We start from the raw sequence: 26,442 nt of genomic DNA on the forward strand, positions 1-26,442 counted from the left end.
TCCCAAGTAGCAGAGCATTAATAAATGCCCTTACTGGAATTCCAGGCAGGAATATCTTTAGACCCAATAGGAATTTCTAGCAATCTACTTTGAATCTTCACTAGATTGTCTGACCGAACACTCTTCCAATACCACTCTCCATTTCTTATAATAGATGAAAGTTTAGGGTCAATAAAATAACCTGCATCCTAGATAGCCATGTACCCTTATCTATCTATAAGGCATCGAGTAAGGTGCCAATTATCATACCACAGAAAGATTTTGCTACCATCTCCTACCTTGAAACTGAGAAGAGATCAAGCAATAGGCTTAAGTTTCAAAATTTTCCTCCAACTCCAAGAACAGTTTTGGGGAATAGGTATCTGCCACAAACTCTTCCCCTTCAACCATACTTCCTCCAGGTCTCCATTATAGCTTGTTTTGTCTTCTCTTGGTCTCACCAGCTCCTTCATAAGCTAGTCTGAAACTAAGAAGCTCCATAGTGCCATTGGCATGCGCTCACAATACTATACCTTGGGCCGTTACAACCAGTTTTGATGACAGCTTTCTCACTTGCTTCATCCATCTCAAGGATTCCCCATAATTGTGGAAAGGATCTGCTTATATTGTTGTTAAGAATATCGTTCTTTAATTGGTCTGTATTGTTTTTGTTTTCGCATCAATTAAAAAATAAATAAAAATTTGTTTAGTAGATAATAAGACCTTCGAGTTTTACAAGGGTTTGGGGCATGCATCTCTAATTGGCATCACTGAAACTAAATACATTGATCTTAATGCCATAAACTTGATACATAAAGACATGCATACTCGAATTAGGGTTATAGCCATCCCTCATTCCAGAGAATGTTTAGGTTTACATTCTCCGTTTAGAATTTTTTACTGTTACAAAGCATAGCATGTCTTTGACTAAATGAAAATAATTTTTTTTTTTTAATTTATTTATTTTTTTATTGTAAGTCTTTTGGCCCAAAGAAAGGGCAAAAAGCAAATTCATACCGGTGACCTTTGTTTAATGAGGCATGGCCCTCGTCCAACCGAGAGCACATTGTTGACTTAAGTGAGCAAGCATTGGTGACTGGTGTGACCTCAGTAACACATCATCAGAATGTAAAATTTTTTGAAGCAGCCTTAATCTTTCACGAGAAATGCTAGGAGTATCAAAATAATGTAAAGCTTATTCATTGGAAAAAATCAAAACAATTAATCAAGAGAAATCCTACGAGTACCAATGAATAAACTCCATATCATTTTAGAACCCATCTCTTAGTAAAAGATTTGATACCTCTAACCTTTCTCATCTTTCACAGCTAGAAATAAAGTGAACTAAAAAGAAGTCATATTTGAACCTAAAATCTACCAAAACTTATCTAGCTCCTGTACTGCATTAAGAACATGTTGACAGCTATCTTATACGAAACAAGATATAGACTTTCCACTCCATTATCAGATCCAGCTTTTATTATTTTAAAGAATCCTATACATGAAGTTGTTGCTGTTCTACATACATTTATATCCTACAAGAGATACAATAAATTGTGTAACACTCAATTGTACATCATTGCAGAAGGAATGTTAGTCATGTCACCTTGCTGCAATTCCAATATTGCAGATATCGGCTCTCTCCAGATTGACAAAAAGGAAAAAAGAAAAGTGCCGCCTATGACTTCAGAAGTGTGAAAATCTCTGGGAGCCCAAGCTTTTTCCCATACTGGATGGCCAACCAACCAATAATACACAAGTATATAACAAGAAAACAAGCATGCCTCAAGCGAGCTATACTGATGGCCTGCGGGAGCACCCTTGGTACACAGATGTGAGGCAACCACGATTTCATTTGATGTGTAAGCCTAATAAAGCCGATGGAGATCAAGGACATTAAAAAGCCGGAAAGAACTCCAGCTAAAACTTCCAACAACCTCCAATACTTGGCTCTTCCCATGCTGGATAACCAGGACTGTAATAATTTTGTGGACCTGACATTTTAAGAAACACAAATGATTATACAACTGAGGAAGAATCACTCAAAACCCAACACACACACACACACGAAAACATGCATACATGATCCTTTTCTCCTGTTTTTCCCCACTATAAAAACACACCAATTGTCACAAAAGCTTCAAGTGATAGGAATGGCGAATTTAATCATCTAATTAATGTTCTAACACTTTTCTTTACATGTGGACTCAAATTCTCCATCTACAAGTGAGGCCCAACACGTTGACTATTAAATTGAAATGTGAAGTAAATTACAAGTCAGCATTCAAACTCAAAATACTACTCTAATACCATGTTAAATCACTAATTGTCTTAAAAAATGTGTTGATAGGAAATGGTGAATTTATCCATTTACTTGAGTTTTTGGTTTTAGAAGGGGTTGAGACGACTCTGAAGAGAAAGGACCCGTGCCAAGTGAAAAACTCCTCTCTCTCTCACACTATTTTTCCCTGGTCTGTAACAAAATTCCATTCAACCATGGTACAACACCTGAATGGAGATATCCTGTGAGATGGTGCATCAGCCTAGTCAGCATTAATAAATGCTTCCACTCTAATATCAATTTTCAGTGCAAAATCACTTCTATAAGCAGCCTCAGGTTGAGAAAACTGATCATTCCTACTGCATATGTTACATCAAGCCTAGCAAGTGACAACCTGCAGGCATATGTCCTTCAAGGGAGCAAAAAACTACAGCTAATCTTTGATCTCAAACTCCCTTCCCAAAGTAATTTGATAACTCGATGATCTAATCTAATGTCAATCCTGCTCATCACATAAAACTCAACCACAACAGAGCATGCAACCAGCAACTACGAGCCAAAAAAAAAAAAAAAAAAAACAGAAAAAAACAACCAATTTCAGCCAATTATTATGCAGAAAATGTTCAGGCAGCAAATATAAATCTATCGGAACCTAATTAACCAGAGTTATAAATCCATCATAACAACCTTAACAGTAGCAGAGCAGTAGGAAACAGTTGTAAAACCCCAGAAACAAACCAAAGCAAGACAGGGTAAAAGAAAACATTGAAAAGGTTTAGCAAATTATCAAACCAAGAAGAGCGGAAAGAAAGGTCCCACCAAGTTTGCAGGATGTGGTCTTAATACCCAGAATTATGTTAGCACTTTCTGGACAGCCAAAGACAAAAGGCAGTAATAGAACAAAGAAAAAGAAAGGAAAAAGGGAATGACCAAAGAAGAAAAAGAGAGGAAGGCAGAAGAAAAGAAGCTTACAGAGGAGAAGAAAGAAAAATGACAAAAAATAAATAAATAAATAAAAGATGAAGGATGAAGATAGATAAAGGAGAAGGCAGAAGCCAATAGGGTTCAATTTTTCCGAACTATCCAGAAATTTTCACATGCGAAGGGGAAAAAAAAAACAGCAATATGAAAGAAATCCCCCATCCAAATCTAACTATGAACAGAATAAAACTTTACTGGGGAAAAAATAGAGTTGAAGACGGAATCTACTTACAGGAAAGAATAACGTCTAATCATCTCAATAGCAGATGGATCTTTTGCATGGCAACCAGAAAAACCATACTGATATAAGCTCACTTCAGAGATGCCAGATGCGTACCAGCAGTCATAAGTTTTATTCACCTAAAAGAAAAGGTCACAATGTCAAATTTACAAATTATCAAGTACTTCAAGGAAAAGAGGAAAAGAAAAATGGTTTAAACATAGATATATCTAACATCCTGCTAAATCTAGCAACTCATTAATATTAAAGTTCAAGCCTGTACCACATCATGACTGAGACTAGAAGCTTTGCAACCACTACCTTGAATTTATCTTTGGTCAACCATGCAGCACCAAAATTAGGCCTGCAATTAAGAGGAAGTGCTTCATTCGGAGCTTCTGCCAAAGCAAGTTGTATCTGACCAGACAAATGATCTTTGTATTCTACCTGCAATGTTATAAAAAAAAAATATGACATTAGACCAATGTAGTTTACCTATTATGTTCATAAACATAGCCATTTATGCATACGTCCAGTCCAACGTATGTATGTACCAATATAAACATGGACTCAAAAATATTAATGCAGCAATCAAGATAGCATGTGATACAAAAAGAATAACAACATGCAGGAAAGCAGATATGGAAGGGCAATCCTACACAATCTGAAAACATCATAACCATGGATATTAGTGTTCCTCAGGTGAACTAGTAAGGTTTCATAATAATAATAATTAAAAAAAAAAAAAAAACTAGTGACATTTAGTGGTTTAGTCGAACATGCATAAAAATAATCAAGACAGCTGAAAGCAAACTTGTAAACAAACTCGTCGAGTCCGGCTAACATCAACGAGTAACCTCATTTGACCTTGGTGGGGTTGCACAGTTGCATCATTTAAGAACCGAAGTGATGAATGTAGCACCAGCAAACTTACTGATGACTCAAACTCATTAGCAGCATTTTTATTTTCAGGATGCATCTTTATATATATCCTTGATGCTGACCTCACATAGCACTAATTTATAACTTTCTTTTTAAGCAATCTGCATCAGTATAGCTTTGTTTTGCTACTAATAAATTCATTGAAGAGAAAAGCAGTACAAATAGGTATACAAGACAATCTCCCATTGTTACAATCAAATGTTAAGGAGATCAATAAAATCAAGTAGTTAAGAGCACTGGATATTGCCTAAGACAAGCATCCAGTCACAAAAGGACCTTAAGAATATGGATTTGAGTGAAAGGGAGTTCAACACTATTGAAAGTACAATTGTTCCACCATCTTCATAATATCCAAAAAATGCACAAAGGAACCACACTTCAAATTCTTCCTCTTGTAGGACGACTTCCAAACTTCCCTTTCCAGCACCCAAGTATCTCCACGACCGTTCTAGGCATCATCCAATGACCCCAAAAGAGAAGATAGCCAAAGTCCATAACTCCCTTGTGGGTGCGTAGTGAAGCAATAAATAATACATTAGCTCTCCACTACACACACAAAACCAATCTAGGAGCAGTGGCAGAGCCGGCATTTTTCTCTTGGGAGAACCAGACTAATGAAATAATACTAATAGAAATAAAGTTCAAACATTATATAAAAGAAAAGGTTTCAAATGAGATTCTTTATAGATTTTTTGACAAGTGACAAGAAAATATAGATATTTGCGTATGAAATGGATCCAGATATAAACCGGGCCAATAACCCAAATGAGATTCTTAATATATTTTTTTGATAAGTAGAGAATTTTATTAAAGTGTAAAGGCGCCCTTAAGCATACAAGAAGTATACAAAAAAGACACCAAAACAGGAAGGAGGGGGAAGGAGAAAAAGCACCCGAAAAAACCCAAAAACATGAGAAAACCCAGAAACCCCTACAAAACCAGCCCACAACACCCAGAGACTAATACATCACGTTAGGCCGTTTTGCCTTGCCCCGGCTAAAACCAAAACCCTTGGCATCACAATTGATCGAGCACTCAAGGTTCTTCACTTCACGACTCCCTTTAAACTTAGAAGTGGAGACTGGAGCCTCTCGACGATACTCTTCATCAATTAGAGTCATGAAGTCTAAAAAGTCCTTCACATTTCCCTCATGGGAGACCCCCAAAGTTTGAAAATAGAAGCTAAGATCAATCGCTGCCTCGGGAGGGCCACCAAACTCTTCAAAACCTCCTCCCCGCAAAGATTCACCCACCTCTAAGACAATCAATAAAGGCGGGCACCCAAGCACAGACTGGACCAAAGAGAGCGGACCTCACCCACTTTTGACAAAGGAAGAGCCGCACTGCTAGGGAGAAGGAAGCCACACCGAAGAAGTGGCTGACAACCCTCGTCTTGAGCAGGCATAGACACTATCTCATGCTTAGCTGGAGCAGACAAGGGCTTGGTAGCAACCCAACATAACGGCCCAGAAGGATCTTTGAGAACACTGAAAGTCTCAAAAGTCTCCGCAAGCAGATGCTTATCTAATTTGCCAATCTTGTTCTTCTAAGAGTCTTTAAGCACCGACTTGGATTCCGACGGGAAAATAGGCGCACTTGACTTCGACATCACAAGGAGAGAATAACGCAACCTTTCATCTAGAGCGTCTGCGCCTGAAGAGTAGTCACCCGGAGCTGGACCCATCCCAACTGGAGCTGGAGAAGGAGCCATCTCCGGCAAGACATACTGATCTACACCCATATCCAGCAATCCAGAGTAGACCTTAGACGATGGTGACAAAGGAGGAACCCAACCCAGAGCTGGCCTCACCAAGGCGAGAACAATCGGTCGTTCACCTAGTGCAACTGCCCATGAATGGGCACCAAAGCCTTCGGAAACAGAAGAAGCGTCTATCGATGACACGAGAGAAGCTTCTAAGCTGGACGACATAGAGGGTTTTTCCATGAGCATCTCCGGGGCAAAAATCACCAGAGAGGAACGATCTTTGAACTTTGGAAAAGAAGCTAACAATGCTTCCGGCGCCGGGGCACCCAAGCTTGAAAGATCAGAACCCATTTCCGCATCGAGTCCATGAATCGGAGCTAACCCACACTTCTTAGCCTTCATGAAGTAACCCCCACTTCTAAGACCCAACTTGGAGGTCTTTTTGGAATCAAGCCTACAGCCCACCCTACTGGACCCAACCCTTAAACGCATCCGACCCAACCCAAGGCAACACTTAGGCCTCGTTTAGTTTGCGGAATGAGTATTCCATTGGGAAAGTGAATAGTCATTCCTAGGAAAAGGAATAGTTAGTCCTGCCCAATCTCCGCTTCAGCCCAATAGAGGAGACCCAGCCCAAATGAGACTTATGCGCACAAGCCCAAAGAAGCCATTCTTCAAATAAATCAAAAAGCTTCCTGAATACCCCCATCTCCTGCACTGCAATGTCACCTGCAACCTCTGCATCAACGACAACAACCCGTTTCTTGGAACACGCTAGAAGGTCCTTACCCAAAGGACCGGAAGAGGATCTCTCCATAGCGTCGAAGTTTACTGCAAGGTCTATACCCAGCGGACAGGAGGAGGACCTCTCCAAAGCGTAACAAGATTCTTTATATATTGATATTGACTTAGAACTAAAGAGGAGTATATGGAAGTATATCTAATCAACTTGGACATAGATATATGCAAAAAAGAACCCAAAAAAATTCACAAATTTCCTATAACAATAGGACCCGACAATGTTTTAGAGCATAAACATCATCTATTAATATTAAGTGCTAAATTTCCAATGATTTCTTTCTTAATATAGATAACTAAATAATTTGCAAGAAAATCATCCACCATCTTTTTACGAAGTCTTATTTTAACGATATTCATGGCAAAAAAAAATGCTTGCTCTATAGTAGTTGTTCAAACCGAAAAGAGTTAACATAGCAGCCACATTGTGACAATTGATTGCATTTCAAACAATCCATTCACTAAGCACCAGTTTCAAATATGTGCTTTTTAACTTTCATCAAAAGCCAATTCAACTAAATATCAAAACTCTATATATATATCATTTGGTATTGTCTTCTACAGTTCTTCTAGATATATTTAATTCTCACATGACTTCCTCCATAAAAACATAAACTTTTTCTTCAATACGCAAAATTAAACATCTTAAAACTTGAAACTGAATAGTAAAAATTAATAAATAAATAAATATATAAAATACATGGGAAACATCAAACATGGACAATGGAATCATACAAACTAAAAGCAATTTTTTGTTTTTTTGTGAGTAAAGTAGATTTATTGAAACTGCAAATGTCGCAACCCAAGTACATAAGAAGTATACAAGAGAGAACACCCAACAAGATCAAGAAGAAAGAAAAAGAGCACAAAAATCTACAAATTTAGATGCATCCAAAAGGGCATTAATAGAGATCCATTCAAAGAGGGATTTAAGGAAACATAGGTGTAGATCCGAGCTCGTCTTCTCGCAATCTTTAAAACTTCGAGCATTCCTTTCTCTCCAAATGCACTACATTAAACAAGAAGGAATTATATTCCAAACAACATTAAGATAATTCCAATAAACCTTCTTTTCCAACACGCAAGAGCTCCACCACCCGCCTCGACATAATCCACTCTACTCCAAACATCTTAAAAACCAAATTCCAAATATCTCACAATATCACAATGAAGGAGATGATCGGGAGTTTCCTCACTTTTTTTGCACATACAATACCAATCTATTGCTATGATGTGCCGCTTGTGGAAATTATTCATACTGAGAATTTTTCCTAAAGAAGCTATACATGTGAAGAAAACCACCCAATTGAAAACAAAAATATTAGAAACATTGGAGAATTATTTGTCAGCTAAAAATTCACCATAAAGATTTTTTTTTTTTTTTGGTGAATTTTTTTGAGGCCAACCACTAGAGTGTTTAGGCTTTGAACTAAAAGTCTTTAACACTTTGTTGTTTCCAAGAATTTTGGGAGGACCATGCCCCCACCCTTCTCCCTTCAGTAGTGTCTAGGGGATATTCTTCCCTCTCTTCCTCAATCTACTATCAAAACTTTGCCCTTCTCAATCTACTATCCAAACCTTACCTTGGGTTGTTGCCAAATAGAGAATGCAACTCTCTTCTTTTTTTTTTTTAAGAAAATCTAGTCTTATTGAAAGCGTAACGCATCCCTAAGTATACCAGAAGTATATAAAAGGAAACACCTAACTAGGAAGAGAGAAACGAACAAGGAAATCGACAAAACAAAGCGACATATGAGACAAAAAAGCTATCGTCCAAAGATATAGAGTATGAAAAAAAAAACGAAGTTAAAATATCCTCTATGGAACTCTCCAAATCCTCGAAACACCTAAAATTTATTTCCTTTCAAACACACCAAAAAATGCATATTGGCACCATCTTCCAAATCACAGCACTCCTCGACCTTCCAGAATTCCACCAACAGGCAAACAAGTCGATAACTCTTCTAGGCATAACCCAAGACATACCAAACCAAGTAAAGAGAGTATTCCACAAGGCGGAAGCCATATCGCAGTGAAGAAGAAGGTGGTCCGCTAATTCCCATTTCTCTTGCACAAGCACCATCTATCCACTTTGATAACATGCATCTTCCTGAGATTATCCACTGTAAGGATCTTACCTAAGGTCGCCGACCACGCAAAAAAAGCCGTCATCGAAGGAGCCCGAGTTGGCCACACCCTTTTTCAAGGGAAGCGACTACCTTTAGAGCAAGCCAATGAGTTAAATAAGGACTTGACCTTGAACGGGCCTCTCTTGGAAGAGACCCACTAAAGCCTATCAACACGACCTCTACTCACAATGACTGAGTGCAACACCTAGAAGAAGGAAGCAAAGACATCCACTTCTCAATCATGTCCCTCTCTAACAAAGCTCACGTTCCACTGAGTAGAACCGCCCAAAATCTCCATATTATCTGCAACTGAGGTATCCTTCGCACGAGCAATACCATAGATAATAGGGAACCGTATCCCCACACCACAAATCATGTCAATATTTTGTCCAAACCCCATCCCCCACCTCAAATCTAGCAAAACCAAAGAAATTCTCTCACCCTTTTTTGATATTCTTCCACAACCCCACTCCAAAGGTACCTATAGGCTCAAGGGAGCACCACCCGCCCCACAAACGGCCAAACTTGAAATCCACCACAACTCTCCATCAAGCATCTCTCTCAATCCCAAACTGCCACAACCATTTACCTAACAGAGCGCGGTTTAACATCACCAAGTTCTTGATACCCTAGCCCTCTCTCTAAAATTGGGGTACAAACCTTAGACCAACTCACTAAGTGATATTTGAACTCTTTACCAAACTTACCACATAGAAATCTTGTTGTAACTTCTCAAAATATAGGATGCAATCTCAGGCATTTTAACACCCAATACACTCTTCCAAGGACATAGCAATGGAAGACCCTCCCAAAGAACAATAGTTAGACATACATCAAACCTCCCATTGACAATCAGCCTCCACCATCTACCCTCACACAACCCAAAAGGCTAATTAGAATGTAGCAACCACAACAAAGAATCCATTGATTCTGGCCCCGTTTAGTAATCCCCCTCCCTTCCCCTTATGGAGAATATTTTTTGTTGAGTAAAAGTTAAAAGTGATTGATGTGATATAAATTAGAAAGAATTTATATGGAAAAGTGAAAAAAATTTGTATTGTAGTGAGTTTTTTTATTTAAATAATATTAACAAATTATTATGTGATATAAAAAGTAAAAAAGGTTAAGAATGTTTTGAGTTGATGTTTTTTGAGAGATGTGAAAATAAGGAGAAGGGAGAGGGGAGGGGGTTATTAAACGGGGCCTCTAACTCCCAATACTGAAAAGCTCCAACAACGCATAGATTCCAATATTTGCCCCCTTGTCCCAAAATACATAAATATGAGGCAATAGAAACATCCTAATCTCAGCCAAGAAAAACGTATCAAGAGATAACTTCTTCAAAGCCACCTCCTGCATTGCACATCATGCCGAAGACAAACTATTATACCATCCCTTACCAAATTTAACATTATTTGAGAACCTCAGACGTTAGTATAGATTTTTTGGTCTCAACACAAAACAATGGGACACTACTAGGTGAAAACAACTCGAGAGCCGTTACTTAAGAAATATATGTTGGCTTTAAGAATGCCTCACTATTGGTACTCAGCTAAAATGTCCAAGGCACGGCAAATATAGAACCAGTTCAAGTAAATAGTAGTAATATGAACATGAATTCATAGTTGCTACTCCTAAGAAAAAATGGAATAGAGAGGTCAAGAATCTAGAATGCTCGATCAATTTTGATGCTAGGGGTGTGGGTTCTAGTAGGGTTAGAGGCAAGAGATTGGGGGTTTAATGTAGCATTTCTTGGGTTTTTTCGGGTTTCATTTTTTGTTTTCTGTTTTTCTTTTGTTTTGGTGTCCTTTTTGTAAACTCCTGTATACTTAGGGGCGCCTTTACACTTTTTTAATGCTATTTCGTTTATTACCCATATAAAAAAAATGAATTCATAGTTGCTACTTTCAGTGCTACTACTAGGTAAACTGATGCTTAAAACAAAAAAGAATATTACATAAAAATGGCACTTTGGGGATGTGTTACTATTACCTTGAATATTGAAGCCCAATAGTAGTCATAACGGCACCGAAACTTACTTCTTTCAAGGGGGTAAAACACATGCTTGGCTTTATAATTGAACAGTCCAAGTTCACAGACCTTAGCGGACCTAAGATCCACACCTTCAAGCAGAATATACTTTATTACAGCTCAAGTGATGCTTAGAATTTTGAAATGAGATGAAATATTTGATCAAATGAAACTTACACAGAGCAAAAGTGTAACAAGTAATAACATCCCCAAAACAATAAAATGAAACAAAATGCACATAAACTATATCACGAGTTTACCTAACCAGAGTTCATATTTTCAGTTTCTGCTGATTGATTATGGTAAATTTAAATGCATTAACTGAAATTCTGTTTTTCAATATTATCTCTGATCCTCTTCAACAAGGTGAAAAATAAATGATCTCTCATTAATCAAAAGTAGTGCTGCATGTATCAAAAAGTTCATATGTATAGTGTCACAGTTTCCAGGTCCAATGCTAAGATCTAATCTTAGATCTACGGGGTGGAGACAATGTCACAATGGAATCAAAAGTAGTGCCGTAAAGTTCAAATGTGCAGTGTCGCAGTTTCCATGTTCAATCCTAAGATCTAATCTTAGATCCAGATGCTCAAAAATCAGCTTAAGGTAACCCATGACATGTGAAATCTCCAATAAAATTAGTTGCACAGCATCAGTGGTTTGAGGAGATGGAGCAAGTGCATCAATGATCAAGAAGAAGGAATGAGGTAGTCACAAACACAAGAATGGTTTAAAGAGAGTCAATAACAATAACAGAAAACATACAAAAGACATAAAGTTCATCTGCTACACTTAACTTCATAAGACAGCACATGACCACCACATCAAAAGTCTGCAGAAACTTTATGAGTTGCATAAGAAACAACAAGGAGGGGCAACAAACGTCCTACAACTATAGTTATTACTCGTTTCTACTTTTGCACATTTTTTGAATTTATGTCCCTCTATTTCTTCCTATTAGGGGTTTTCTTGTATTCGTGTGTACTAGGGTTGCGCCTCTTTTATTAATGATATGAAATTACTAATAAAATAAAATAAAATAAAAAACTATAGTTATTTTTCAAGATTAACAAGTTGGCATAGTTTTCATAGCTAATTCCAAATAGATGGCTCGTGTTAACCTTCCCATACAATCCAACTTGACACAGGGAGAACCTCCTCTCAGTCATCAGAAAAAGGTTCAACAAAACCACGACAGAACTTTATATCACTGTAACAGCAGTGCAACTGGATCATGCTTTGTATCAAAAACATGTAACTGAACTCTTTCCCTAGTTCTCATTATTTGACAAGTTCACCGATGTTTCAACTTTTGCTGACATTTTCAAAAACAGAGTTTAATAGTTCTCATAATTCAGCACACTATTAAAAGTAATATTTCCATATATGGGCCTTCAGCTGTTCAGCACTACCAGCTTAAGCTATGTTTGGTTCCCGAGAAAATTAAGGGAAATGAAATAGTACACAATTACATCCCATCGAACCATATGTAAAAAATCAGTCACAAATTTACATTTTATTTTGCTGACATGCATTTTCTAAGCATCCAAATCACCCCCCCCCCCCCCCCCCCCACAAAAAAAAAAAAAAAAGTACATTTTTACAAACATAGAAGACTCACTGCTGGAGACTATCTTGCATTGGGAAGGCACGGAAATTGGGCTGCTAATTGATGAATTGGCAGCGAAAACTGCAACGAAGCCAACCAGAAACGACATGGAAAAGAAGAAAATGATAGGGAAGAGAAGGGCCGTACTGCATCGCAACAATAAAAAGGGAAGGCCCTTCTTTTCGCTCCTCTCAGTCTTCAAGGCAGAGTCCTCCTGGGGATCCATTCAACCCGAGAAGGAATTCTGGTAGGCTATTAACGTAATTTTAATGGGTGTATGGGGTTTTTTAGCTCAACGTTCCGGCCACCGGACCATTCATCCGGTGATCGGAATTTCTATGACCAGAGGGGCAAGGGACCTTTTTTTGCGGGCTTCTTTGGATCGTCGCCGCGTGGGTAATAAAGGGGTGAAGCCGTAAAAGATATTTTGAGTGGAACCCAAGTGGGAGTTGAAAGGTACTCTTTACTCTTCAAACGCCCATTTTATTCCGGTTGACGTATATTTGATTAACATGCCGTAATTTAAGTGATTTTTTCAAATTAACGGAAAAAACGGAAGTTATCGATTCTCGCATTCTTACATTTCAGAATGAGATTTGATTCCTACACAACACCACCACAATAAATACACAACACTCTCTCACATGGGGTGGGTCCCACACACTAGGCTCCACCGAAAAATATTAGATTTACAACACCAATACAATAACTGTACAACAATCCCTCACATGAGGGTAGGTCCCACATACTGGGGTCCACCCTCATGTGAGGGGTTGTTGTGCAGTTGTTGTATTGGTATTGTACAAGAATCAAATCTCGGGCTCTACCCCCATGTGAGTGAGTGTTGTGCACTTATTGTGGTGTTATTGTAAATCTATCATTTTCCCTTCGAAATATAAGAAAAATTTAAACTTGAGTTATAAAAAATAAAAACATCCACACATTTTCAAAAGAAAAAGCAAGGTAGGAAAATTAACTTCATACTTATGTATTATATATATTAGAAGTATGAAGTTAGTACAACATAACTCTAGGGATTACAAAAGAGAACATTGTACAATATACAAAAGTTAGTTCGGTTTATGATGATTTATTGCTCTAAGGAGGTCTTTACCATCCACAGAGAAAATAATTCGGCCTATAGTGTCATGTGGACCATAAATCTTAATAACATCTCAAAACTAAATAGTTGCCCCCAAATCACATGGCATATGTTTCAATCGATAATGTATTAAGAAAAATGATCTACTTCTCAAAAAAATTTCCTCAAAATTGATTTTCAAGTAATGTGTTACTTGAAATAGTGCTACATTTTCCAAAATAATATATCTCATTCATGTTTGACAGATCATTTAGAAAAACAACATTTTAAAAAATAATAATTTGTAAGTGCACTTCTCATTTATTAATATTCATCTATCTCAACATGTCTAAGGTTGAATAATTTTTTACTGTCTCTCCACAATTTTTCGAGTGACCTACACTTAGAAGTCTTGGTGTTTGCAAGTTATGCATCTTGGTTATAAAATTGGACAACTTTTTAATATTGTTGCTTTTATAAAGACCAAAATATTTTAAATGCCTCAACTTATCGATAGAATCAGGACTGGCAAAACAGGTACACGACACGACCCATTAAGACCCGCGGCCTGTTTAAGCTAGACCCAAACACAATTTGTTTATGTTAACGGGTTGGGGCTACAGACATGACACGACAATTTCACAGGTCACTCGACACGACCCGGTAAAAACCCGTTTAGCTTAAAAGTGCTTTTTTTTTTTGTTGGTATTTTTGGTATTTAAATGAAATAATAATAGTTTTCATCTCTAAACTCCTAGTCCTAGAAGGCTAACATCAAATCACTTAATATGCTTAATTGTCTAATTAAATAAAAAAAAAAAAACTACATCATCACAAATTTACAAATACAAACAACTGCATCATAATTGTTCACTCTTGATTCATTAAATGACCTACAAATATGCTCATTGTCCATCAGATTGGGTCCAACGCAGGTTAGTTTGACATGCTCATCTTTGTCATTTAGCTCCAATACCTAAAGAAAAAAAAACAGAGTAATTATATTGGGAGGTGAAAAAGTTCTAAAGATTTTATCTATGGCTCAAAAACAGATGATGATAATTAGATATGGAGAATTTATATCAAGTGTTTGTTTTTTCAACACGGTTCAAGCCTAAATATGTGATCATGAAGTACAATCCTCTAGCTATTTGTAAAAGTAAGCATATAATTCAATCAAAGCAACAATTCAAGTGAAACAAGTATGTGTATGTGCACAAACAAATCAGCTATTCGTTGTTACATCTAGCTTATATAATATATGAATACATGACAAACATTATCTGTTAGCATGGCTTATATAATATATGTACACAAACAAATCAATTGGTCTTAGTATGCCTTATCCACTGTACAGAGACATAAAGCGACCATTTTTATTAATTTAAGATGTCTACTAACAGCATTCACTTTCTACAATTTAACTTTTTAACCGTATACCAGTTGCATGTAGCATCAAGCAAAGTTTGGTCATTCTGCCTCACATGCTAAAACATAAACAATAACATAAGAACAAAAGAAAGAACAGGGGATCTCATTTGAACTGCTACTATTCAATGTCAAAACATCATCTCCCTCGTTATCTACCTTTATTAAAGTTTATTCTATATCAAAAGATAAAAGAAATTAATGTTATTAAAGTAAGATAAAAAAAAATACAAGTTAATAAATAAATTAAATATGCAAATAACTAATATTACCTTGAACTTTTGTGTTTTGTGTTTTCGGCTAAAACAGAAAATGAGAAATAATCCCATTCTCCCTTCTTTTTTTTTTTTCTTTTTTTTTTTTAAAAAAAAAAAAAAAGAAAAGAGAGAGAAAAAGTTAATCGTGTTCGGCGGGTCACCCACGGGTGACCCGCCACCCGACACGCCAGACTGATTTAAATGGGTCGTAAACGAGTCAACTCGTTTATGACCCAAACCCATCTAAAGTAGACAAAAACTTGCTAATTTCATGTTGAGTTATTGGGTCGTGTCAAAATTGTCAACCCTAGATATAACTTGGTAGTTGGCTCAAGATCAAGGTTTCTCGATGCATACCCAACACGGGAAACAATTTAAAACTTGAAAAAATTCTATTTACCTTTGCAATGTCCCCCAGATCTACTAATTTTGTTCAAAATTATACCAATAGATCGTTGCTTAAGAAGAATAGAATCTATTTATCATCATAATGAAGGAGATCAAATTCAAAAAGTATATCTAAAAAAAAAAAAAAAAAGCATTGCCAATCAGTTAACTAATTTTATTTTTTTTTGATAAATATTCTTACTATTGTTTTAGCCTATCAATGGAAAAGCAGACTCATCGGCACCTTTCATTACAATGTCTACATTCTATTGATCTGTGATCGTAGAAAGCATTACTTTCACGCTGGAAAGGACCAACCAAGGCTTACCACTTACTTTCACTTCTGAGTGTCTTTAAAAGGCCCAAAAGAAAAGGGTACAGAACTTGATCTGAGACGGTTCGTGAAGAGTCACTACAGAGGAAACCCACGTCCCAAGGAAACAGGGACACGTTTGGAATTCCTCAAAAGCTAGATATCGTTCAAACGCCGGAATTGGGCTTCTCTAATGGCGATCAATCTGACGGAGGGTGCGATAATGATGATGTGCCGGGGAGAGCTGAAGGCGGAGGAGGTGAAGCCGGTGGTACAGGTGATCGACGTGAAGCAGGTGAGCACTCAGGCGCAGCAGCACAGCAACACGGAGAGGTATAGGGTTTTGCTTTCCGACGGCTCGCACCATCAGCAGGGGATGCTCGCAACGCAGATGAACGCTCTTGTCAAGGACGGCAGGTTGCAGAAGGGCTCAGTCGTCCAGTTAACGCAGTTCGTCTGCAATGTTGTCCAGAACCGCATGTGAGCCTTTTCTTTTCCTTCTATTTCATTTGTTTCGGTGTATTTGGCTTAAATGTTTGGGTTTTGTGGAAGATCTCAGTGTTTAGGTTTTCTTTGTTTGGAGGGACAGTGTTTCTTGGGAGAAATGTGGAAAGGGAGAGTGAATATTCTTGAAAATTGGTTGAAATTTTCTTGATGGGTGATTTGAGAGCTTTTTCTGGAGAAAAAGAAGTTGTATGTTTGAACAGACAGCTTGTCATTTCTCTAATCACTTTCTGATGCTTTTGTTAAATTGATTTACTTGTCAAAGAAGTAGCCTTTATGATGTTTGAAAATTTGGAAGGACCCAATTTGTGTTTTTTTTTTTTTTTTTTTAATAATTGTTGTGGTTATTGTTGGTAGCATGAAATATGGTTCTCTTTCATTTCTTACATAATCTAGTCTGGTCCTTACAGTTGATTTTTACGTTGTATTATGGTTTTGGTGATGATATGTTGATTCTTCTGACTGCAAGCAGGATTATTATCATTGTCGATTTGGATTTGATACTTGAAAGAAGTGATCTTATTGGAGAACCTGTATCAGCACCAAGGACTGTGGCCGTACATCCCTCCACTGCTCAACCAGGGGCAGGAACTGGCTGGTGTATCTATGGGCCATCCTAGAATAAAATTGCAAATAGATGGCTCGTGTTAACCTTCCCATAAAACCCAACTTGACACAGGGAGAACCTCCTCTCAGTCATCAGAAAAAGGTTCAGCAAAACCACGACAGAATTTTATATCTCGGTAACAGCAGTGCAACTGGATCATGCTTTGTATCAAAAACATGTAACTGAACTCTTTCCCTAGTTCTCATTATCTGACAAGGTCACGGATGTTTCAACTTTTGCTGACATTTGTAAAAACAGAGTTTAATACTTCTCATAATCAGAACTTGACAATTTTGACACAACCCGCGAATCCGATACGAATATATAGGGTTTGAATTTAGGCTATAACCCGTTTTTTGACACGTTTATGACCCGTTAATGATTTACCAACCTGTTTATCACATGTTTATGACCCATCAACCCGTTTATAACATATTTATGGCGCGATAATTACACATTTTTTTACCAAATTAGTTAAATGGATTGACATCCTAACTCGTTGGATTGACACGCCAACAAAATGAGTTGACAACTTGAATTGCCAAGCCTATTCATAATTCAGCACACTTTTAAAAGTAATATTTACATATATGGGCCTTCAGCTGTTCAGCACTACCAGCTAAAGCTATGTTTGGTTCCCGAGAAAATTAAGGGAAATGAAATAGTACATAATTACATCCCATCTGCTGGAGACTATCTTGCATTGGGAGGCCACGGAAATTGGGCTTCTAATTGATGAATTGGCGGCGAAAACTGCAACGAAGCCACCCAGAAACGACATGGAAAAGAAGAAAATGATAGGGAAGAGAAGGGCCATACTGCATCGCAACAATACACAGGGGAGGCCCTTCTTTTCGCTCCTCTCGGGCTTCAAGGTAGAGTCCTCCTGGGGATCCATTCAACCCAAGAAGGAATTCTGGTAGGCTATTAACGTAATTTTAATGGGTGTATGGGGTTTTTTAGCTCAACGTTCCGGCCACCGGACCATTCATCCGGTGATCGGAGTTTCTATGACCACAGGGGCAAGGGACCTTTTTTTGCGGGCTTCTTTGGTTTGTCGCCGCGTGGGTAATAGAGGGGTGAAGCCGTGAAAGATATTTGCTACTTGAGTGGAACCCAAGTGGGAGTTGAAAGGTACTGCTTACTCTTCAAACATATATACACACACATATACATATATGTTTGAAATGCCATGTTTTAAGTAGCTTTTTTAAATAGGCCAAAATTACGAACTCTCTTGTGCCCTTATTACGGGATATAAGGAGAACGTGAAATTGAGTTATAAAAAATAAAAACATAATAAAAATATTAAAAACATCCACACATTTCTAAAACAATTAGAAGTATGAAGTTAATACAACATAACGCCAGGGATCACAAAAGAGAACACTATGCAATATACAAAAGTTAGTCCGGTCTATGATGATCTATTACTCTAAGGAGGTCTTTGCCATCCACAGAGAAAATAATTCAGCCTATAGTGTCATATGGACCATAAATCTTAATAACATCTCAAAACTAAATAGTTACCCCCAATTCACATGGCATACGAGTCAAATGATAATATATTAAGAAAAATGCTATACTTTTTGAAAAATTTTACTCAAAATTGGTTTTTAAGTAATGTGTTACTTGAAATGGTGTCATATTTTTCAAAATAATAAATCTCATTCATGTTTGACACATCATTTAGGAATCAACTTTTAATAAATAAATAAATAATAATAATTTATAAGTGCACTTCTCATTTATTAATATTCATCTATCTCAACATGTCTAAGGTTAAATAATTTTTTATTGTTTCTCCACAATTTTTTGAGTGACCATGGTCCGTTTTGGTGTTGAATCCGAATATTATTTGAAATAATTGTGTGAATTACGAGATTTGACTTTGTGAGATAAAATTTGAAAAAATTTAAAAAAGTTTAATAAAATATGATTTATTTTTGAAAAAAGTAGAATATTATTCGAACCAAACAAACACACACGATGTGTGTTTGGACAACTTTTTGATATTGTTGTTTTTATAAAGACCAAAATATTTTAAATGCCTCAACTTATCGATAGAACTTGGCAGTTGGCACAAGATCAAGATTTCTTCGATGCATATCCAACACGGGAAACAATTTAAAACTTTGAAAAAATTCTATTTATCTTTGTAATGTCCCCCAAATCCACTAATTTTGTTCAAAATTATACCAATAGATCATTGCTTAAGAAGAATAGAATCTCCCCCAAATCCACTAATTTTGTTCAAAATTATACCAATAGATCATTGCTTAAGAAGAATAGAATCTATTTATCATCATAATGAAGGAGATCAAATTCAAAAAGTATATCTAAAAAAAAAAAAAAATCATTGCCAATCAGTTAACTAAAATTTTTTATCAAGACAATTTGAAAAAACATTGTTTCATTTTAAATTAAACTTATTAAAGAACATGCTAATTTATTGGAATATAACATTTTAGAAGATGTTACGTATTACTTTATTTTTTTATTTCTTCATACCAGACATTGAAGATTGCTGAATAAATTGACGATAAATGAGAAAAATAAATTGCAAGTTACATTTTTATATTTTAAACTACAATTAATTTTTGTTGAATTATTTATTTATTTATGTTAGTTATATTGTTTAATATTTTCAATCAATTCTCTTTTTCCTCTATATTTTAATGCTGTCCCCTTGGAACAAAAACTCTTGACTCTGTCCCTAACAATCTTCCTAAAGCTATACCTAACTGTAGGTTTCAAGGTTAAGTATATGTTAATATGGGTGGTAATTCATATTCAGGTTGTATCGAGACTGGAGTATAAGACTATATATGTCAATTTTAACCCAATCTATTTAATTAAATGAGTCAAATCCTTCAATTATAACATGTTAATTTTGTGTTAAGTTCGTGTTGAGTTCATAAATAATGTAAAAAAATGTCGGCCATAAAATATATACTACGTTTTGATGGTTGGTTTCCTTGTGACCCTTTGGAGGCCCAAACCAAACTCTGGTTTGACACAATCCATAGGATATTGGGCCTCGTGTTCAAGAACTCACTTCTGAGTCTTCTATGGCCCAAAAGAAAAGGGTACCGAACTTGATCTGCGACGGTTCGTGAAGAGTCACTACAGAGGTAACGCACGTCCCAAGGAAACAGGGACACGTTCGGAATTCCCCAAAAGCTAGATATCGCGCTTTCCCTCCCAAAATGCCCGCCCTTCGTCTTTCCTAGGGTTAGCAAAAATCTCTCTCTCAAAATTTCCCACACTTTCTCTTCGTTCAAACGCCGGAATTGGGCTTCTCTAATGGCGATCAATCTGACGGAGGGTGCGATAATGATGATGTGCCGGGGAGAGCTTAAGGCGGAGGAGGTGAAGCCGGTGGTACAGGTGATCGACGTGAAGCAGGTGAGCACTCAGGCGCAGCAGCACAGCAACACGGAGAGGTTTAGGGTTTTGCTTTCCGACGGCTCGCACCATCAGCAGGGGATGCTCGCAACGCAGATGAACGCTCTTGTCAAGGACGGCAGGTTGCAGAAGGGCTCAGTCGTCCAGTTAACGCAGTTCGTCTGCAATGTCGTCCAGAACCGCATGTGAGCCTTTTCTTTTCCTTCTATTTCATTTGTTTCGGTGTATTTGGCTTAAATGTTTGGGTTTTGTGGAAGATCTCAGTGTTTAGGTTTTCTTTGTTTGGAGGGACAGTGTTTCTTGGGAGAAATGTGGAAAGGGAGAGTGAATATTCTTGAAAATTGGTTGAAATTTTCTTGATGGGTGATTTGAGAGCTTTTTCTGGAGAAAAAGAATTTGTATGTTTGAACAGACAGCTTGTCATTTCTCTAATCACTTTCTGATGCTTTTGTTAAATTGATTCACTTGTCAAAGAAGTAGCCTTTATGATGTTTGAAAATTTGGAAGGACCCAATTTGTTGTTGTTGTTGTTGTTTTTTTTTTTTTTTTGTTTATAAATAATTGTTTGTGGGAGTGGAGAAGTTAGTCGTGTTTGTGGGGGTCTTCTTTTGGTTGTTTCCTGTTTGGGTTTTGGGTTTTTTTTTTTTTTTTGGGGGGGGGGGGGGGGGTGGGGGGGGGTGGGGTTGTTGCTCTAGTTATGTGTTTGATGTTGTAAACTTCTTATGTACAATACGCTTTTAATAAAATTTTCGATTACTTATTAAAAAAAAAGTTTATTTTACTAGTCTTCACTCTTGATCTTCCAAAATTGTCTTCATTTGGGTTGAGTAAATTAAGAAGCTTTCAGTCGTAAGATTATGGAATTTTTTTTTTATCTCTGATTTTTTTTACACCGTGGATTTTGTACTTCTATAGAACATATGATTACCATATTTGGTGAGAGAATGCTCCTATACATTGGTCAATACTGCTTATTTTTTAAGGAGAAGGGAGATCTCATGTAGGGATCCATCAATTGAACAATGGGTCCCACCAGAAGTGCCACATGAGAATTGTGTATTTTTGGTGGGAGATGGTTGAATTTGTTAGCCTGTAGCAGCTACGGATATGACAAAATTTAGATACTTCTTGTTCAGGGATAATATGGTTATTGTTGGTAACATGAAATATGGTTCTCTTTCTTTTCTTACTTAATCTAGTCTGGTCCTTATAGTTGATTTTTACGTTATATTATGGTTTTGGTGGTGATATGTTGATTCTTCTGACTGCAAGCAGGATTATTATCATTGTCGATTTGGATTTGATACTTGAAAGAAGTGATCTTATTGGAGAACCTGTATCAGCACCAAGGACTGTGGCCGTACATCCCTCCACTGGTCAACCAGGGACAGGAACTGGGAATCCCCAATCTTTTCCCGGAAGTTCACATGCCGATGGCGTGGTTAATAAACCAAACATGTCCGGTGTATCTATGGACCATCCTAGAATAATGCAATCACATGGCAATGCTTATTCTAATAATTCCGGCGCAGGAGGATATGCTGCATCAAATATGCCTTACCCTAAAGCAGAGCCTAGTGCTGGGTTTCCTGGATCAGTGTCTCCGAGTGGGTCATATAGTGGTCAGAACATGAGTTTCCGCAGTCCTAGGCCAGAAGCTTTGCGGCCGCCTCTAAATGCCTCTTACCGTCAACCTCAACCTGCATATCAACAACCACCTCCAATGTATACTAACAGAGGACCAGTAGCTAGAAATGAGGCTCCCCCTAGGATAATTCCCATTGCTGCACTGAATCCATACCAAGGCAGGTGGACAATCAAGGTTAGAGTTACAGCAAAAGGAGAACTTAAGCACTACAATAATCCCCGTGGTGATGGTAAAGTATTCTCTTTTGATCTTCTTGATGCTGATGGTGGAGAAATTCGGGCAACTTGTTTTAATGCTGTGGCTGATCAATTCTACAACCAGATTGAAGCTGGTAAGATTTATCTGATTTCCAAGGGAAGTTTAAGACCTGCTCAAAAAGCTTACAACCACCTCCCAAATGATCAGGAAATTTTCTTAGAGAGCACGTCAACAATACAGCCTTGCTTTGATGATGACAGCTCAATTCCACAGCAGCAATTTCACTTCCGACCCATTAGTGATATTGAAGGCATGGAGAAGAACAGTGTTGTGGATATAATTGGCATTGTGTCTTTTATTAGCCCACCTGCTTCAATAATGAGAAAAGATGGTACTGAGACTCAGAGGAGAACCCTACACCTGAAGGACATGTCTGGCCGAAGTGTAGAATTAACTATTTGGGGAAACCTTTACAATGCAGAAGGACAGAGACTTCAAAATATGTGTGATTCGGGAGTTTTCCCTGTTCTAGCGGTGAAATCTGGTAGAGTCAATGAATTCAACGGGAAGGCAGTGGGGACTATCTCTACATCTCAATTACTTATAGAGCCAAATTTTCCTGAGACTCACAGGCTGAAAGAATGGTTTGACAAGGAAGGAAGGAACATCCCATCTGTGTCTATTTCCAGGGAAACAAGTGTGGGTAGGACAGATATTCGAAAAACTATATCTCAAATTAAAGATGAGAGGCTGGGGACGTCAGAGAAGCCAGATTGGATCACTGTCAGTGCAACCATTTCATTCATAAAGGTTGACAATTTCTGCTACACCGCATGCCCTATTATGATTGGTGATCGGCAGTGCAGCAAGAAGGTTACAAATAATGGGGATGGAAAATGGCGGTGTGAGAGGTGTGATCAGTCCATTGAGGAATGTGACTACAGGTATATACTTCAGCTCCAGATACAGGACCACACTGGCTTAACATGGGTAACTGTGTTTCAGGAATCTGGTGAGGAGATCATAGGTGTACCTGCAAAAACTTTGTATTTTTTGAAGTATGAAGAGCAAGATGATGATAAATTTGGAGAAATCATTCGTAAGGTTCTATTTACTAAATATATATTCAAGTTGAAAATAAAGGAGGAGACATTTAGTGATGAACAGCGTGTAAAGTCAACAGTGGTCAAAGCAGATAAGGTAAATTTTGCATCTGAATCCAGATTTCTTTTGGATTTGGTGGAAAAGATCAAAGCAGGGGATTACAGTTCTTTTGCATCAAATGTGCCTTCTTACCCTAAAGCAGAGCCTAGTAACACTGGAATGAATAATACTATAGCTGGGAATAATTACATTGGGAATATTGGAAATAGGCAACCAACACCACCGATGGTGAACTACACTGGGAACAGTAACAGTGCTGGCAATGTATTTAGTGCATCATCACATCACGTTGGTCAGTATGGAAACCAGTATAATAGTTCTATGGCTGCTGCAACTGGCACTCCTGGTTCATATCTACTCTGCAACAGTTGTGGGGGTACTGGTCATAGCTCCTCAAATTGCCCGAGTATCATGAATGGTCCAGGACAGTCCTTGGGACAGGGCTATGCCAACAGAGCTTCTTCCGGGCCGGGTGTTGGCGGAGCGTCTGGTGAATGCTTCAAATGCCATCAAACTGGGCATTGGGCAAGAGAATGTCCAGGGTCGAGCTCTGTTCCTCCGGCTTATGGAAGCAGTGGGAGATATGGGAGTGTTCCAAAGCAAGAACTTGGTGGCTTTTGAAATCACCTGGAAAATTGAGATAGTAGATGGTTTGTAAAGCATGGTGCAGGTTTTCCTCATGTTGAATAACAGACTTGGCATTTTGACGCTCTCTTGGGGTTTGGATTGCTGAGTTTTTACTGTACAGCGGAGAGCTGAGACGATGGTTAGTGTCTTGGTGTCCATTGGAGGTCACATTGTAAGCATGGTTATGGGTTCCAGCTTTAGAGTTGTATCTGTCGGTAGTGAAACCTAGAGAGCAAGGTATGGGAAGCATCTTTCTTTTTCCTGTAATATATTTCCTGTGGGTTTATAACTACTTTGACTCTTCATCTCTGCTTTTGAGTTATTGCGGTTGTGAAAGATTTGCTTTCTTTCTGTTTCGTCTTCATGTTCATGTTCATGCCTGAGTGTCGATGTTCTCCAATAGATTGACCTGCAATAATACCTACAGCTTCTCCCAATTTGACCAGGTTGCCATGAGTAGGACTTCGGCCATTCTGGGATTTGGTTAAGACCTCCAAACTCAAACTCGAATCGAATAAGAAGAAAATTCGACCACAAACCTGGAACTTTCAGCCAAATCTGTGATGTTTGATTCTGGACTTTTGAAAATAGTAGCAGTCATGACTATTATTACCAATGCGGTTGAGAATATGGCTTAATTATTTGGAGTTGATTGTATTATAGTTCTGGCTGTCCAAATTTCATTGAATTGTGTGCATTTTGGACATTCAGACTTGGGTCGGTACTTCGAAATTGTTTGAAACTCATAAACCATTGGGAAAAATGGAACCATTTTGGTTTTCTTGATAGTCTTCCCCGCTCTAAAAACTTCTTGTGAATTTTAGTTGTACTCGCAAGCATACAAACCGTACCAAAGTATAGTAGGAGAACTAGCGAAATCTAAAACTAAATTAATCCTAATCTAGATTAATAAAAATATAGTTGTTCAGAAATAAAAATGAAATTAAATATGCAATTAGTTTAAACAAAATAAATTATAAAAGCAATAAACTACCAAGATAAATAAAAAAAAAATTAAAAAAAAAAAATTGAAGGTGAACTAAAATTAAATTAGTAAAATAAGCTAATAAAAGTGAGATTTGAGAAAATTAATGAAAAACACTAAGGTTCCATGGATTTACCTAAACTCATAGTATTAAAATTCATTACAAAGTATAAATAAAAAGACAAAAAAAAAAAAAAAAAAAAAAGTAAAAGAAATTGAATATTAAGAACAAATCCCTGCATAAAAACCATCTGCTCTCTCTTTTTCTCCTCTGCCGTGTCTTCTTCGTGCGAGAGAGAAACTGAAGAAAAATGAAAAATTCCCTACTGCCTGCCTGCCGCCTGCTGCGTCTGAAGAATATATGGCATAAAATTTCGACCTTTCTTCTTTATGAAGAAAGGAATTTTTCCACGCCGTTTTTTTGTTTCTTTTTTTCTGCAGTGCAGTTCGGCTCCTTTAATTTCTTCTCTTCTTTCTTTTCTTCTTCCTTCCTTTCTTTGTAGGTCCCACACATGTCCTCCACCTCTCCGTTAAGATTTAACGAAAAAATTTAATAGACAATTGAAATTGAAGAAAAAAATTAAAAAATGAATACACTAAATTAACATATTTTAAAATTTAAGGGTATGATTGCAAAAGTAATGAAATTTAAGGGTATGATTGCAAAAGTAATGAAGTAAAGTTTTTCCTTTTTTTATTTGCTTTTATAACAACTTTTGTTGCTACACATTCAACCAATTCATACAAAATATAATTTCTTGCATTAATACATCATTTAAGCTCAAGTTTAATAATTAGACAGTATTTCAAAACTAACTATAAAATGTAAGAATTGAATTAGTACAAAATAGTTAGAATAATGCTTCCTATTAATAAGGAAAATGTGCACTGTTAAAGCCATTATCACTTGCTGATGGGAATGATAACTAGGATTGGAATTTGCCATTTGTTGGATATTTCAAAAAAAAAATTAGGTTTTATTTTGAAAAAATAAATACAAATATCCTCCTCAATGTTCTCGAACTTTTGATTAAAGCAATGCCCACCCAAATTAAAAGGAATTTGTCTCATGCAAAGTTTAGGTAGTTTGGGGAATAATGAGCCCTTAGCGAGCTGCCTAAAGTGCAACCAAAGGCTAGTGGTATGATTTTTTTTTCCCC

General features: G+C 37.2%; 3 protein-coding genes across 4 annotated transcripts; 2 read left to right on the top strand and 1 right to left on the bottom strand.

Annotated features, from left to right (window-relative positions):
* Positions 1–1,407: 1,407 nt before the first annotated feature.
* LOC133854330 (uncharacterized) lies at positions 1,408–13,109 on the bottom strand. Its single transcript, XM_062290475.1, has 5 exons — positions 12,688–13,109; positions 11,028–11,158; positions 3,783–3,908; positions 3,474–3,601; positions 1,408–1,973 (listed from the first exon to the last, which is right to left on the bottom strand). Exons 1-5 carry the CDS (start codon positions 12,899–12,901, stop codon positions 1,658–1,660), a joined length of 915 nt encoding a protein of 304 aa, XP_062146459.1. The 5' UTR covers positions 12,902–13,109; the 3' UTR covers positions 1,408–1,657.
* Positions 13,110–16,130: 3,021 nt separating this feature from the next.
* On the top strand, positions 16,131–17,489 carry LOC133854170 (replication protein A 70 kDa DNA-binding subunit E-like). Its single transcript, XM_062290241.1, has 2 exons — positions 16,131–16,621; positions 17,118–17,489. Exons 1-2 carry the CDS (start codon positions 16,335–16,337, stop codon positions 17,263–17,265), a joined length of 435 nt encoding a protein of 144 aa, XP_062146225.1. The 5' UTR covers positions 16,131–16,334; the 3' UTR covers positions 17,266–17,489.
* A 2,924-nt stretch (positions 17,490–20,413) lies between these two features.
* LOC133854169 (replication protein A 70 kDa DNA-binding subunit A-like) lies at positions 20,414–25,039 on the top strand. Of its 2 annotated transcripts, XR_009896784.1 has the most exons (3): positions 20,414–20,845; positions 21,936–24,534; positions 24,744–25,039. XR_009896784.1 is itself a non-coding variant. In XM_062290240.1 (2 exons), exons 1-2 carry the CDS (start codon positions 20,559–20,561, stop codon positions 24,289–24,291), a joined length of 2,643 nt encoding a protein of 880 aa, XP_062146224.1. In that variant the 5' UTR covers positions 20,414–20,558; the 3' UTR covers positions 24,292–24,606. The 2 variants fall into 2 exon arrangements, 1 of the variants encoding a protein (XP_062146224.1); XM_062290240.1 differs by lacking the exon at positions 24,744–25,039 and having other exon boundaries at positions 21,936–24,606.
* The last annotated feature ends 1,403 nt before the right edge of the window (positions 25,040–26,442 follow it).

Source organism: Alnus glutinosa, chromosome 13 (assembly GCF_958979055.1).
Source record: "Alnus glutinosa chromosome 13, dhAlnGlut1.1, whole genome shotgun sequence".
Taxonomy (NCBI): domain Eukaryota; kingdom Viridiplantae; phylum Streptophyta; class Magnoliopsida; order Fagales; family Betulaceae; genus Alnus; species Alnus glutinosa.